The sequence below is a fragment of the Palaemon carinicauda genome, chromosome 19 (genome assembly GCF_036898095.1).
Source record: "Palaemon carinicauda isolate YSFRI2023 chromosome 19, ASM3689809v2, whole genome shotgun sequence".
NCBI lineage: Eukaryota > Metazoa > Arthropoda > Malacostraca > Decapoda > Palaemonidae > Palaemon > Palaemon carinicauda.
The window spans coordinates 80,486,649-80,504,148 of NC_090743.1; the positions used below are offsets into that span (position 1 = coordinate 80,486,649).

At 33.6% G+C, this 17,500-nt stretch overlaps 1 protein-coding gene across 1 annotated transcript in view; it reads left to right on the plus strand.

The window, feature by feature from the left end:
• Window positions 1-17,500, plus strand: part of LOC137658278 (zwei Ig domain protein zig-8-like) — a 400,234-nt gene that overhangs the window by 377,565 nt on the left and 5,169 nt on the right. Inside the window, exons 4-5 of the mRNA XM_068392953.1 lie at window positions 9,968-10,095; window positions 13,317-13,485. Of these exons, the coding sequence (XP_068249054.1) occupies window positions 9,968-10,095; window positions 13,317-13,485 (297 nt within the window). The remainder of the gene's footprint in view (window positions 1-9,967; window positions 10,096-13,316; window positions 13,486-17,500) is intronic.

Sequence of the window (17,500 nt, forward strand, 5' to 3'; positions counted from 1 at the left end):
CAACTTCATTAGAACGACAAGAAGAAATATTCTTCATCACAAAAGTATCAAAGGGGTTAACAAATGCACCGCAACTATTCAGTGGCTACTTTCCACTTGACAAGGGTAAAATAAACTCTATACCTATGACAAGTGGCTCTTCTAGAAGTATATTCCAAATCTAACCGTTGTTCTCTAGTCTTGGGTAGTGCCATAGCCTCTGTACCATGGACCTTCACTGTCTTGGGTTTGAATTCTCTTGCTCAAAGGTACCCTCAGGTACACTATTCTATCTGTTTAATTACTTCCTTTCCTCGTCGGGCTGTTTTTCCTTGTTGAGGTTCTTGGGGTTATAGCATCCTGTTTCTCTAAATAAAGCTTAGCTAGTAATAATAATAATAATAATAATAATAATAATAATAATAATAATCAGGAATATTCATATTCTGGTAATGATAATACTTCATTAGTATGCCTATAAGATAAATCTCCATATCAACAAGTGTCGTTAAAAATCTTAATAACAATCGAATAGAGGCATAAATCAAACCGTTATACAAATCTGCATATAGATTACATGTCAGTGTAATAACCATTCGAATTAGACAGTTACCGTAACACTTCGTAATAACTGGAGCGAATGTTTTATTCCAAAGTATGGTTTGTAACCTGGAGTATATATATATATATATATATATATATATATATATATATATATATATATATATATATATGTGTGTGTGTGTGTGTGCCTATGTATATATATATATATATATATATATATATATATATATATAAAATATATATATATATATATACAGTATATATATATATATATATATATATATATATATATATATATATATGTATATGTATATACATATATATGATAGTCATTTTAATATTTATTTTGTGTCCCAAATCCTACTTGCAATAATTATAAGTTTTTCATTTCTTTATTTTATTTATGAAGAGAAACAAAGGCAAATTATTGTGTTTACACCCTTCTCCATTTTCTCATATATGAGAAGAGAATTCCTTATGAAAACAAACTAGGAAACTCTCTCTCTCTCTCTCTCTCTCTCTCTCTCTCTCTCTCTCTCTCTCTCTCTCTCTCTCTCTCTCTCTCACATGGAAAGACCGCTAGCATTCTCGTCATCACTGCAGGCAAAATCAGACGAGAAAGGCTTTGTTGGTTCAGATCCCCGGTGTTTTTCACTGTTAATTGCAGTTTTAAGCTTCGTCGTTACAAGGGTGAGGATGCTCGGTTGTACGGTTTGTTGTATGGGGAAATGGATCCCAAGCCGATTGAGAAGGGCTTCTTGTTCATATGGATTTTGGAAGAATGTAAGATTGGAAGGGCTTGATTTGTATTGGTATTTGCGTAATTACGATTGAATGTTTAAAGGTCTCTCATGAATGGCAGAGGCAAGGGACAGAACAAATACCCTAGAAAACTAACTATGTATATATATATATATATATATATATATATATATATATATATATATATATATATATATAATATATATATATATATATATATATATATATATATATATATATATATATATATATATACACACACACACATATATGATCAGCATCCAAGGCCCCTCTCCATCAACCAGGGAAGGCCAAACAGTGGGTGATGATGACTCAGCAGGTAAACCTACAGGCTCCCCCAGACTCCCGAGCCCTAGCTCACGGTGATGGTGAGGTTGCAGACACTACAAGAAACTGTCGAGCTTGAGCGGGTATCAAACTCCCGTTCAACATATTTCCAAGCAAGGATGTTTCCAGGAGAGTTAGCATGAAATAAATCACATAGTTGATTGGATTAGAGAAGAAGAGACGTAGACTCGCGTACGGGATAACAAATAAGTTTAATTAATTATTTTTGGGGAAATTAAAGAAGAGAGATCTTTTATATATACCTCCTTGTGGATTCATTACCAGATGCAAGTATGGAGAGCGTATATTTCTTATGTAAATTTAACAACAAAATCGTTACCTAATGGCGTTTCACGATTAGGTTTAAAATATATTTTTTTGTAATAGGTTATAAGATTGTAATGGAACTAATTCGTTTATTAATGCCCCATATTAGAAATAATATCAAAACAAAGTTTTAAAGACATTATAAAAACAATTTTAGAAACATAAAAATAATATAAGAATCAATATAAAAACAATGTTGGAAACTATAAAAAACGTTATAAGCATTGTACAATGTTAAAAACGTTATAAAACCAATGTTAGAAGTATTATTAAAAGAATTTTAATATCTTTATAAAAAAGACGAAGACAGAAACATTGTAAGAAAATATATGAAACATTATAAAAACTATTAGAAACATTAAAAGAATTATGTTAGAAACATTAAACCTTATGAAAAAAAAATATTAGAAGCATAATAATAACATCTTAAGCGTTGCAAAAACACTTTTTTAGCAACATTATAATACAACATTAGAAGCATAATAAAAACAATGTTAGAAACGTAGACTGTTGAAACATGAGAGTGTAGCATCCACGAATTCATTATATACCTTATCGTCCCAATGATAATGAATTGGCCAATTCTCCTAAGTCAAAATTATTTATAACTGACGTCTCATCGGTTTTATGAAAGTCATTAGTTTCTTGTTTCGTGTTTATGTCTTCTGGTGTCCTCGTGAATCTTTTTAAAATATTTGTATTATGTAAAGATATTCTATACGTTGGATGGAGTTTTAAAGTTGTTCCACGTAAGTTGTCCTGTAGTTCGAAAAAAAAGTTATTATGTATGTAATAATCTTTTTAATGATCTTGATAATGATGATAGTAATCATAGTAACAGTAGTGATTTTAAGAATAAGACATTATTATTATTATTATTATTATTATTATTATTATTATTATTATTATTATTATTATTATTATTGTTTTTGTTGTTGCTACAGGATATCTATGATAGCCCGAACAAATTATTATTATTGTTATTATTATTATTATTATTATTATTATTATCGTTGATAATAATAATAATAATCATCATCATCATCATCATTATTATCATTGATAATAATAATAATGATAATCATCATCATCATCATCATCATCCTTAGAATAAAAATAAGAATAAGAATAAGAATAAGAATAATGAGAACGTGAATATTCCACGTAAGAGGGAAATTTTTAGAAAATCCGATATTCATCACACGGTTGTACAACGTCTCCTCGTCAGGGCGAAAAGAAGTGTCAAACGCAGACTACAAACGGAATTAGAAATTACAAGTTCTTTCAAACTTACTTTCCAACAATTTCTTCCCGAAAGTCTGCCCATTATATTTTTACATCCAGTGCTCGACCTCTTTGCCATCACATTATATGCTTGGTAGCCAAGAGGATGTTTCGAGTTGTTTATTTTTTCTTCATCATGCTGCTTATAGATGATAATAATAATAATAATAATAATAATGATAATAATCGTGGTAATGATTAATTATAATTATTGTAATATTGGAAGTAAAACGCAAAGTAGCTGAGACTAAGAGGGTGGGTGACTGGAGGTGGGGTCATTGATTGGGTAGTTCGTATGAAGATAATAAGAAGTTTTGGAAAGAAGTGAAGAGAGTAAGGAAGGGTGGATCGAGAAATGAAGAGACAGTGAAATATGGAAGTGGAAGTTAGTTGAAAGGAGATGAAGCAAGAAAAATGTGGGTTGAATATTTTGAAAGGTTGCTAATGTTGAGGATAATAGGGAGGCAGATATAATTTCTGACGCAGATGTTGAAGTGCCAGTGATGGGAGATGAGAATTAGGGTGAGATTACAAGAGAGGAAGTGAAGAGAGCTATAGATGAAACGAGAGCAGGAAAGGCCCCTGGCATGAATGGTGTGGGGGCTGAGATGTTAAAAAAAGGTTGAATGGTTGGTGAGATTGTTTAATATCTGTTTTTTGTTGTCAATGGTACCAGTGGACTGGGTGTGTGCGTGTGTTGTTCCGCTATACAAAGGTAAGGGAAATGTTCATGAGTGTTATAATTTATAGTCCATGTACCAGGCATAATATCGGTACCGAATTGCTAAACAAATTCCTTTATGATGGACTTTTGAAACACTGCTGAATGCCACTTTGGCTGTCATCTTTTAAAAAATGCCAGAAGTTTTCAAAGAAAAATAACGTAAACTTAAGAAAAAAACACATTATCATCTCACCTTTTATTTTTAACACTGCAAATGAGATTGAAATCTTCATTTTTAAATTCTACAACTTTGTCAATAATATAGTTTTAGCAGTTACCACTTCAATATAATAACAGAAAAGAAAGGAAAACTTAGATATTTTACATATGTATTTTGATAAATTTTATTAAAATATTTCAGTTTTCTGGCATTATAGTTATTTTCAATAATCCTTATCCTGTTCTCCATCACTGTCGTCCGTGTCATTTGGCCAATCATTATCTTCTAAATTTGCACAGGCTTGTAAATTAGATGCTGGGGTACAAAATAGTCCTTTGCTCATACATGCTGTCTTCACCACAGAATTTTGAGCATTTGCAAGACATTACCTCCTGGACAATATCTGGGGCTGGTGTTCCTGTAAACCAACATACCTCAAGCATTTGCAAAACTTTGCCATGCCAGCCATGACCATCAGTTGGACTTGAAATCTGAGGTGAATGTTCATGACTCCTTCGCCATATGGCAGCTTGGTAATTTACCCGATGTGTATGTTTCCGCAATGAATCGCTGCATGGAGGGAGCTGCCCAGAAGATATATCGTCTCGTTTAGCATGAAACAATTCATATCTGAATTCATTCACGAGCTCCATGTCTGTGTTGGTACAGTACATGCTGCAATTGAATGCCTGAATGATTTTAAAATCCTTTTTTGGGACTTGCCATTCTTTACCAAATGATGTGAATAGTTCCAGGTATTCACTGCACTTGTTGATTAGATTTAGAGCTTTGATTTTGCCTTGTCCAGAAAATTAACTGACTGTGTCACATCCGGTATAAATATGGACACCAATTAAAGCGGCGCAAATATCTTTTTCCAGAAGGTCCCCCAAAGTTTTTGTATGTCTATCAATCTCACTTAATTATCTTACCTCTTCTGAGAAATGTTTTTGTTGGAATCTCGGAATGAAGAGAGAGAGAAGAATGGCAAGAACATCGTGTCTTCTGAAATGATTACAACTTTCAGATAATTGGTGGCTGTATTTCTTGCATGGATCATCATCCTAGTATCTGCTTCCTCGTGTGTTGATTACAAATCGACAATCTGTGACGCCATCTTTCTATAATCTGAAACAACTTTCTTGCTCAGTCGACCATTTTTTTGCCTTATGCGCTCTTGTTTCCAGTTTTCACCAAGGAATACAGTGAATTTAGATTTGCTTTCGGTGCTAGCCAATATTCTTGTCCAGTTCTTGATACGATACTCCGACTTTATCTCACTGAACCTTATGCCATCTTGTAAGCCTTGTTTCATCCGTTCCATAGTCTTAATTGATTACTGCTTGTATATGCCAAACACCACATCAATGCGATCACCTCCTTGACCATCACTTAATACTTTTTTTAGGATTGTATCAGACAGTTTTTCGAATGTTAGGTTCTCTTCATAAGCCATTTGCACAATTACCATGCCATCAACTATTGTCTCTCTTGGTCCCAAATGGTAATTGAACATTTGCCACATCTTTCTCAAGTCGCTTTCTTAATATTGATTTCCTTTTTTTTTAAAGGTACCATGTGCATTTGCAAGAGCCTATGGTTTTGGTCCTAAATGATACTTAAAGACATCTCTCATATCCAGTTTCCCGTTTTGTGCAATCAAGAGCATTTGTCCATAGAGTCGATTGTCTGCCTTTAAAACTACTTCGCTATTTTCACCAGTTTTGACAACTGTACCTTTCATCAAAGTGTTAAATGTTTGCAGTTTAATCTTCTTGATAGGGTCATGGAAACCACAACCCGCCTCTAACTTTTCTATAAATGTCTTGAAAGCGTCTTTCCCTTTATCAAAAGCATTTAAAAGATCCTTGCTTATTACTGGTGTTGCTGCGGTACATATACTCACTAAATCAGAAGGTTGAGATGAAGAAGGGTTTGTCCAGTTGTTTTCCAACATATCCTCAATGGCCTTAACATCACTTTCATCTCTTTTGATTCTGGATGTCTGAAGTTCTGTATGACCAAATCCAGACTGACCGCATGATGAGACCAAGGATCTAAGTTGCTTTATTGCTTCTGCCGTGTGTTCAGACGTCACATAAAAACCACGTAAGTGCACTTTTTCGTAAGTTTAATACCTTTGTTCCTCCTGGTGTATGGGTGTCCTTGTTTATCGTTTCAATTCTGCCAGATGGGCTTGATGACCCAATTTGCACTGAAAACCTACCTTTGAGGAAATGTGAATAAAGCTCAGGACATTTCTCTTTAAGTTGAGACATTTCTACTAAATAGACTGGGAGGTAACGAGCATAGTTAGTTTTATCCAATGCAAAATGCCAAGGAATAATTTCCTATATACTTTCTAGATGCAAACTTCGATTTCCTCCTCGAGCTGCTCTTATGAGTCCAAGTAGTATCTCTACAACGGCAACATACATTATCCAAAATGAAATGAGGTCCCCCTTACATTTCTCAGACTGACCAATTAATTTTCCACAAATTCAGGATTCTTTGACAAGAATCATTAGCCAGACAAAACTTCAAGGAGGCAGCACAAATGCTGTCATGTAACCGCATCATAATTCGTAGAGTTTCATCTAAATAAGACAGTTCAGAAGTGCAACTGCTTTCAAGCCATTCAGAAAAACTTTTCCATGCAAGTCGCATGAGAGCCTAGTATATCAATTTATGGACTCTAACACCTCTGTTGTATTGCTTACCCTCTAGAACTCCCTCAATTGACCCACCAGCTATCATACCAGATTTCACTGCTAGGTCTCTTAGCCCTGCATCTCGAAACAATATCCCTATTATTGACAGCATGTTGCATATTATATGAAAGTTGCCCATCATCAACTAGATACTTTTAAATCACTGTTGTTGCTGCCAGACAGCCTCAGTTGTTTTTGCATAGAGAGGCTGATCTATAACAACAGCAGTCTTGCGTAGACAAAGTCTCTCTTGAATACAGACAGACTGGAAGAGTTCTTGCAAAGTTGACCATTCTGTCGCAGCCGCATTGATAGTAGGCAGGTACCCAATATCACCTGGCTTAACCATTACATCATCTCTGGTTTTGATACTGAAGCCAGTCATGAGCTTACTATTTGATTTGCTGTATCATGGAGACGTGTCAATAACCACAGATAGTTTTTCTGCTTTGTTCTATCTATCTCATTTTCAACAGGTAGGCTTGCTACATTTAATGATAGAGGACTAGCTCTTTTGGCATAGATGTATACTGGAAAGAGATGCTTATACACAGATTTAATGTTCTCCATTTTGCCTTTCTGTGGACAGTTGACCTTCTCTCTGGTGCACATGTTTGTCTTTGAGGTTGGACATCATGGGATGGGCCTGCACCACTGTTTCTTCCTGCCGATCAATAATATAAAATGCAAGTATAGACGGAATGTGGGGATGTGTCCATGATGGAAGCACTGGTTGGTTTTCATCTGCATTTTGCATCTTTTCCATGCAGTGTCAATCTCAAGTAGTTCAGTGTATGAACATCCATTTCCAAGAAGATTCAATGTCTTAATGAGTTCTGCATTGCCAGTTAAAGTTTTTATGGCCCAGGGTTAGAGAATGGATGACATTTAAACAACTAAAATTAAATGAGAACAAAACTGAATTCATGGTGGTGGGTAAGAGAAACAGCGTGAGAAACTTAGGTGATATTCAAATGAACACAAATAATGATTCAGTGCTAGGATAGGAAATAAAGTGAGAGAGGGGTTTCCAGTGAAAGTGAGGCTAAGAGAGGGATGCGTGATGTCGCCATGGTTGTTGAATTTGTTTGTTGATGGAATTGTAAGAGAAGTGAATGCAATGATCAAGTGCCTAGTCGAGGATTGAAAATGATAGATGAGTGGGAGGTGAATAGTTGTTGCTTGCAAATTATAATGCATTGGTTGCAACTCAGAGGAGAAGCTGGGTTGTTTAATAACAGAGTTTGGGAGAGTGTGTGAGTGAAGAAAGCTGTGGATCATAGAAGGATAGATGTGAGAGAGGCTATAGAACGTGCTAGAAATAAGAATGAATGGGCGAGCGATTTTGACGTAGTTCCGATAGGCCCTGTTCCTTCCTCTGGTCGCCTTGGTAACCGCTGAGGTAGCAGCAGTAGGGGATTCAGCATATGAAATTTCATTTGTGGTGGATAACGGGGGAGGGTGGGCTTAGCAGTACCAACCAAACTCTGCTGAATCACTTGTCAGGTTGGGAGGAACGAAGAGAAGAAAAATCTCCTTTTTTTATGTCGACTACCCCCCAAAATTGGGGGAAGTGCCATGGTAGATAGGCAGATAGATGATAATACTGTAATGGTGATAATATTATTATTATTATTATTGTTTTTATTATCATTATTATTATTATTATTATTATTATTATTATTATTATTATTATCATTATTATTATTATTGTTGTTGTTGTTGTTATTCCAATTGTCATTTTTGATCATTTATATTAGGTAAATTTAATCCGGCTAACCAAGTTGAGCCTCCCAAAATACTATCCTATACCTTTGAAATGGTTTCAAATTAACCATTCGTAAAACAGGCCATATCGACACATTCCAAAGTTATCAAGTTCTTAAAACAGAATTTCTCTCTCAAAGCGGAGTAGAATAATCATTGAAGATTTAGTGTTGAAATAACCAGGTGTATCAGCCAGTCATTTTCTATCGCTTTCATATTATTCAAATTCCTCTCAAACCACTAAACTATTGGGGAAAGAGGCCTTTGGCCTCATTAGCATATTTCATGAATGTTAAATGACACGAGAGGAGTCTTTCTTTCATGCGTGTGTTAACCTTTCATCAATTTCAATTGCTTTTCCGTATCTATGGTACCTTTTTTTTTACAATTGTATATGTAACTCTACTTTAGAACTCATCTGCTCTAATCATCTTAACGTTTGATATTTCTGTGAAAGAACCCTCCACTTTTTAAATTATATTTGGCTTGGTATCTCTGGGAGTTGTTAGTTTAAATTCCTTTGAATTTCAAGTCTAAGAGTCCTGCTTATTTAGATACTTTTCGTTTCAGTTTATGTTTGAAAAATGCTTTTTTGTATACATTTGATTTTAGAATCACTAGGAAACTTGCCTATTTAAATCTCTTTGATTTCAATCACATGGAATCGTGCCTATTATAGTCTGTAAGAATTTTTCCTATTTATATCCCTTTAATTTTGATAGCTATGAATCTTGCCTTTTTAAATCTTTCATTTTAGAATAACTATGACGTTTGCCTATTTAAATTCCTTTGATTTTAGAATCACTATCAGGCTTGCCTTTTTAAATCCCTTTAATTTTAGAATCTCTAGCTCACTTGCCTGTTTAAATCCCTCTGATTATAGAATTACTAGGACGCTTACCTTTTTAAATGCCTTCAACGTTAGTCACTAGGAATCTTGTCGATTTTAATCCCTTCAATTTTAGAGTCGCTATAAATCTTACCTAAATTTCTTTATTTTTAAAGTCACTAGAAATCTTTCCTATTTAAATCCCTATAATTCTAGAGTCTATAAATATGCCGATTTAAATACCTTTAGTTTAAAATTCTTTAGGGAATTTTGCTTAATCAAATCGCTTAAATTTTAGTGTCCGGGGTAATCTTTGCCTGTTTATACCCCTTTAATTTCTGTCACGAGGAAGTTGGGAACTTTACCTTTTTATATCCTTTTAGTGTTAGCCACTAAGAACCTTTCCTATTCAAATCCTTTAAGAATCTTGTTCGCTCAACTGACAATCATGTTCAACATCTGTAGATATTTTATATGTTTAAATCTAGTCAACACTGACCTTCTCCTTACAGAACCAACCGTTGAAATTCTGGGAGCACCTGATATCTTCGTCAACCGTGCATCCATGATCAATCTCACGTGCATAGTACGCCACGCTCCGTTCCCACCCAAAACGATTACCTGGTACCACGGCAATAAGGTCAGTTGAATTCTCTCTCTCTCTCTCTCTCTCTCTCTCTCTCTCTCTCTCTCTCTCTCTCTCTCTCTCTCTCTCTCTCTCTCTCTCTCTTTTGCCTTCCTTTATTTCATATCAATTCAACATTGCATTTCTTTTCTATTTTTCATATACTGCACCCGTAAGCCATATCAATGGCTCCTGTCTTTTTGCTTTCAGTTTCAATCAACATCGTAAGAGATTTGCATGAGGCTTTTGAAAACTCTACCGAATATATCCATTAAACATCAGCTGTAAGTGAGCGTGTTCTCTTTCACACAGGGACGTCTCTATAACTCACGAAACATCTATCCAGAAAACATTTCCAGATTATATATATATATATATATATATATATATATATATATATATATATATATATATATATATACAGATATGTATATATATGTGTATATATATACACACACATATATATAGATATATATATATATATATATATATATATATATATATATATATATATTTATATATATATATATATATATATATATATACATATATATATATAGTGTGTGTGTGTGTGTGTGTGTGTGTGTTGCCATAGTATAACTTCGAAGTGTCAAGGCGGATTTTTTGAAAACATTTAAAATGTCAGCTGCGAAAGATTTTGTTGGATTCGATGTAAAATGGTTTTCAATACCCATCGGATATTCAGGATGCCAGACAACTAGGGGAAAACAAAGACGTTCGGTCTATGTAGATAAATAATGGTTTAATTTATTATTAAACATGGAAGAATAATTGTTGGCCTATGATATACATGTAGTGGAGTTACGGAATCTTATATTCAAATTGTAGGTAATATTTAATGCATATAAACTACACTTAAAAAGATTAAAAGTTAATGTTAAATTGAAAGGTTTTGAAATTAAGAATTAAATCACCGGATAAATGCTTTTCAGAGAAAAAGAATTGAGGTTTGAAATATTTGTTCTTCACACCTAAATATAAAGAGAAAAAAATATGACATTGGATGTTCACTTTTTCATCAGTAACAAAATCACCATTAACTATTAATATTCCTTCGTTCCCTTGTTTCATAAGAGTGATAATGATGTTAATGATAATAATAGTAATAATGATAATTCATATCATAGTTGATACTTGAGAAGGCTTAAATACCCATGATATTAGTGATACCAGTAATTATGATATTTTAAATAATTAAAAATATTATTGATGGGCCAATATTCTACAAGCAAAGATCAATGAGTATCCAAACAAAGGTCAAGAAGTGTCAGAGCAATGACCAATGGATGCCCAAAACAAAGGTCAATGGGTATCCAAGCAAAGGTCGAGGGGTGTTCAAGCAAAGGTCAAGGAACCTCCAACCAAAGGTCAAGGGAAGTCCAAACAAAAGTCAAGGGGAATCCAAACAAAGGTCAATGGGTGCCCAAGCAAAGGTTAAAGGACATCTAAGCAGAGATCAAGGGTCATCCAATCAAAGGTCTGGGGGACATCCAAGGAAAAGTCAAGGGATGTCTTTGCAAAGGTCTGGGGCATCCATTCAACTGCCTTGTTATATAGCATGGTCAAGGTCATATAAAATTTATACTCCTTGCCCCAGCAAAGGAAGGTCACTGCACCAAACGCCTTCTGTATGGAGAAGCAATATTGTAATTGCATAATTCTCTACAACTTTGGGATTCTCTGCTTTCTTCTGTTTTCCAAGTTTTTTTCATCCTGTTTTTCCTGTGCATCCTACAACTTAGATCATTCAATTGCCTCTTTTATTAAATCATTTCAACGTGAGAAGAATTAAGTGTCATTTCCAATCACAAAAAATTATACCTGTGAATAAAACCAATCGTTCCGTACTCTCTCTCTCTCTCTCTCTCTCTCTCTCTCTCTCTCTCTCTCTCTCTCTCTCTCTCTCTCTCTCTCTCTCTCTCCTTGTGGATTATTATTATTATTGATATAGCAAAATTTATTTGACTTTACCCTTTGATTTAATTAAAGGTAAATATTTGTTATGTATGTTTGAGATGGAATGAAAGTAACAAGTATATAGTATATTTACATAGATCATATATCATTGCTACTTTAACTCTTCGCTTGAAAATTCATGCAAAGTAGCGTAAATGTACACAAATGGAATAATGACAAGGGGAAACAAAGGTTTGCCGTGTAATTGGAGCACTTATTCTAATCCGGGTAATGAATTTCAAGTACTAATTAAGTAGATATTCAAATAATGAATTACTCCCTCAGACAGAGAAAACATAATTCCAAAAATTAAGAACTTCGGTTTTTCAAGAACCAGAACTGGAAACAACTCACAGCGTTTGTAATAACGGAAATTCAGGTTGGTAAAAGATTATAATGATAAACCACTTGGAATAAGTCCAAAATTGACGTAATAGACCCGTGATGGACATGAATATATCACGGAATATATTAATCTTAGTTACAACATCCAACGAAAATGTCAGACATCATTTTCCGGCAATGTTGTCAACAGTTCTTGATTAGCATTTTTTGCTTCAAGAGATGAAAATGCGTTTAGCTCATGTGACTTTTTCCCTTAATGAACCAATTACTGAAATTAACTCTACTCGGAGTTGTAATTTCTTAATGAAACTTCGACTTCCAAATGTAATAATCGTGTTGAGCTTATCTCTGTTATGACAATTCAGGATTTACTCAGTGACCTGGGAAGTAAGAACATCTATGTGATGGTTAATTGCAGTATTTCCATTTTTAGAAAGTGAGTGGCTACTATATTGCGAGAAAAAAAAACTATTCACGATTTACTCAGTGAATTATAAATTAAGAAAATAAATTTGGCAGTTAGTTATTATTATTATTATTATTATTATTATTATTATTATTATTATCATTGTTATTATCATTATTATTATTATTATTATTACTACTACTACTACTACTACTACTACTACTACTACTACTACTACTAGCTAAGCTACACCCTAGTTGGAAAAGCTGGATGGTATAAGCCCAAGGGCTCCAGCAAGGAAAAATACTCCAATGAGGAAAGGAAATAAATAAACTACAAGAGAAGTAATGAACATGTAAAATAATTGCAGTATTTCGATTATTGGAAAGTTAGTGGTCACCATATTCTCCAAATAGAAATAGAAAAAACTTCTCCACGTTCTGGAAATTAGCAGAGGATCAAGGTAAAGTCATTTTATTGTTTTTTTTTTTTTTTTTTTTTTTTTCAGGTGATGAGCTACATATCCCCGAGGGGTGGAGTGAGCGTAGTTGAGGAGCGAGGGGAAACGACCACCAGTTTCCTCTTATTACAGAATGCCCATCCAACAGACTCTGGCATTTTCTCCTGTCACCCGGAAAATATGCAACCAGCAACGGTCACTCTCCACGTTCTCAACGGTGAGCGATTATATCAATTGGTCTCACGCTTTCTGGCATCCCTTAGCATCTTCCCGCCAAAATTGGAACCACGTAGCCATTAACTGAGTGATTTAATTTTATATAGTTGGCATATATTTTGTCGAGATTAGTGAAAAAAGTTAAGTCAAATGTGTGTATGCTAATATGACATGACTATAAGTAAATGTTTATTCCTTTGATTGTAGGTAAATAAAGAAAATAAGGATTCCTTGAAGCAAATTTCGAGCGGCAAAATGCAAAAAGATGCCAATAGAACATATCTCACAATCTTTCATTGGGCTTCTTGAGCTCTGTTGGCATACAGTGTTTCTTATGCCAGATTCCCAAAGTCCAGTGCAAGCTTCTGAGCTTCGGGTGTACGTGTGAAGTTCCTAACCATACACCTAGGCTCACCTCACCTCCCTGACATGGAAGTTTCGCCAAAATATTATTGGAACTCTCATGAGGCAAGGGGAGGGGCAAAATATGAAATTTGAGAACATTTTATTTTGAATGAAGACAAGAATTAAATTAGTGGGAAACTAGATTAGCTCATACGCAGTTCCAGACTTCATATATTATAAATGCAAAAATATAATTTGATTAGCCTGTAAAATGCATTAGTCTCTTCAGGTACTCAGGGATTTGCTCTAAATGAATTGGTATTTCACTTTGTGTAAAAAGGCTTCATTAAATAATAATTTGGGATTTGATCTAGAAGAGTTAAAATTGTAGCACATGAGAGTAACTCCAAAATTTCACCTATGGTAATTTTGAAATTTTGTACTAATATTCCTTCTAATTTGATTGGCCATTGACGCTTTAGAAAAAAAAAGGGTAAATCGACAGTGAATGTAGTTAAACCAATTTAGTAGAAATTTTAGATAAGATAGTGAAACAAGAAATTCAGTGTCCCTTTTTATTCCCCCCTCCCCCTTTACCAAAAGACTATAAATTATAAAAGGAAATAGAAGGGCATATTCCTTTACAAAACAAATGAAACAGTCTTCATAAAGAAGTTATAAATTCCTTTGAATAAACCATACATAAATTGACCAAAGGAAGGAACACTCGCCAAAACCTTGAGGAGATCTTTAGTGAATCTTTTTTTTTTCTGGAGTCTTCGAGATGAAGGTGCTAATATGTAAGAAAACCCTTATTTTCCAGTAAAATATTTGTATCGGTAATTATTCCAAGAATTATGTCATCGAATTTTGCAAGTGGAATTCTTTCATCTTTTCAAAATGAGTTATAACATTGAGTATAGGGCCGCCACATGGAGTGGGCTCTGTGCGGGGCTAGTGCGCATGTACACAGTAGGCTGCGACTGGGTGCAGCCCGTCATCTTTAACAATTCTGCTCAAAATTATCGTGATTAGCACCTCTCAAATGTTCTTTGCTCCACCATGGCTCACTTCACTTGCAAATGAACATTAGCTCATTGCTCCTCTGATCTGGTAAATGGTACAGGGATGTGCTGTGCACACCAGCCGGTGGGGTCACTATTAAAGTATCATAATTACTTATAATCTGTTTTATCATCATTTTCATGTTTACATGAATCAGCTGTGAGAAGGTGGTGGCTAATCATAATGCTTGTGGGCAGAGCATGTTAAAGATGAGTGGCGCAACCAGCCGCTTCCATTACTTTAGTGTCTTTGCGGTATTTCTTTGGCCCCTAGCTGCTTTATATCCTACTTTACTTCTTTTTCTGCTTCCTTCCTTTTATATTGCTGTCCAAGTTTATTTTTTAAGTTTCTTTGAAGTTCATAATAAATCTGTGTACTTCTAAGCCATAGAGTCTATAGGCAAGCATGTGTCTAATATAATTGTGCACCTCGTCTAACTTTTACTCGAGTGTAACTGTAGGCCCTTTCTCCAGTCGCACTTGGGTGCTGAATGGCCTTGCATGCCCAAGCCGATATTCATAAATCCGATCCGAACTGGTATTGAGTAAGGTAAATGAATATGTCACCTAAAATTATTTATAACTTTTATATAAAGGATTTTTATAAAGGATATAAGTTGGATAAGGTTTTTTCAAGCAGGACGATTGATTTAGAGGAATAGGGTGAGTTTTGGAAAAAGAATGGGACAAGATTGATTATAAGAAATGAGAGATTCCCTTGAAAGGATAGTAAAAACATAGGTTTGTGTTGTTGAAGCATCGGAAAAAAAACATGCTTGCATAGACGCCCAGAGAACGTCATAGATAAAAGGAAAAAACGCAAGGGAAATTTTTGAAGCCGGATGGAACACCATTAAAGATGAGCTTATAAAGTAATCTATATATATATATATATATATATATATATATATATATATATATGTGTATATATACATATATATATATATATATATATATATATATATACATATATATACATATATATATATATATATATATATATATATATATATATACATATATATATATATATATATATATATATATATATATACATATATATATATATATATATATATATATATATATATATGTGTGTGTGTGTGTGTGTGTGTGTGTGTGGTATTTATAGGCTTCAACTCTAATAAAAGCCATTAACCATAAAATAACACGGATTGAGATGTTAAGAATAGTATCATTGGACTCATTCTAGTCCTAAAGAAAAGGGAAGCGTGATAAAAAATTTTGTTGATAGATATTAAATTCATCACAATAGACTTCTAATCTATTTCAGCGGTTAATTCTCTTAAAAGTAGACTGAACTAATGAACAAACCAAAAGTTAATATGTTAGAAACCACGAGTTAATCAAAGGATAAAGTATAATGCCGAGCTCATAAGCATCTCATGGATAGACAAAGGATTGTAATCGGAGATGACGCCATATTGGACTGATTGTAAGTTATGAAGGATGCTCAGAACTACGCGTAAACAAGTACAAGATTAATTGGTATTAATGTCACTGCGATAATGATATTCTCTGAAGTGGTTGTCAAAGACTGTAGACTACTACTACTACTACTACTACTACTACTACTACTATTATTATCATTATTATTATTATCATTATTATTATTATTATTATTATTATTATTATTATTATTAAACTTGAAAGGTAATAGAATGCCCGTACATGAAAACGGAAGATTCCAGCCATGATAAATATATTATGATGCAAATGATGATAAAATAAATTAAACATTAGATAAATTCTTAGATTATATAAAATCTCAAATGTACTATTAAAAGTCTGACAACAGACCTTTGTAATATTTTCAATATTTTCGAAAATTCAAGAAACTAAACTTTTGGTTTTTAAAAATCACTAAAGAATTATATCTCGAAATGTGAATTTGCTTTCCCGAATCAATTTTCAAAATTTAGTTAAACTTCTCGATTGGTGTTACAGCCTTTTTCTATGATCTTATTCGTCACGGCATTTCAGGTTTTGTTCGGCGTTTCTATTTCACTGAATGCAAATGAAATTGTGACCCCTTAAAACAATTCTCTTAAGACCAAAATACTTCAATAATTCACATGCCGTGAAACTAAGGGGAACTTTATAAAGTTGAACGCATCGCTGTTTCTTTTGTTTCGATTATTTTTCGTGATAGAAAAATCATGGAAAAGTATTTTGTATGTTAATGACTGAAATGGATTTGGGGAAAGAATTCTACATCGAAATTGGTAATCGTTATTTCTATTCATAGTATGAATAAATATTTACGGTGGAATTCAGCGAACGTGAGTATCAGCCATATTGAAAAAGAAAGACAGAAAAAGAAAAAAGAAAAAAAAGTGGGGTTACACTAACTATAAAATATACATTGGATAACGAAAACTGTAATATAGAATTTTTTTTAACTTTTCGATAAGTGCTTTGCGTCGCACCTCAATTAGGATTATGAAAAATATATGTCATCGCCCAAGGTTATAAGATCTCTATATGCCTTAAGCTAATCAAATAAAGCACCTGAAATAATTCAAATGACATGAATAAAGGTTTTTTCAACATTAATATCAATCTAGCAAAACTTCACTGAAAAAA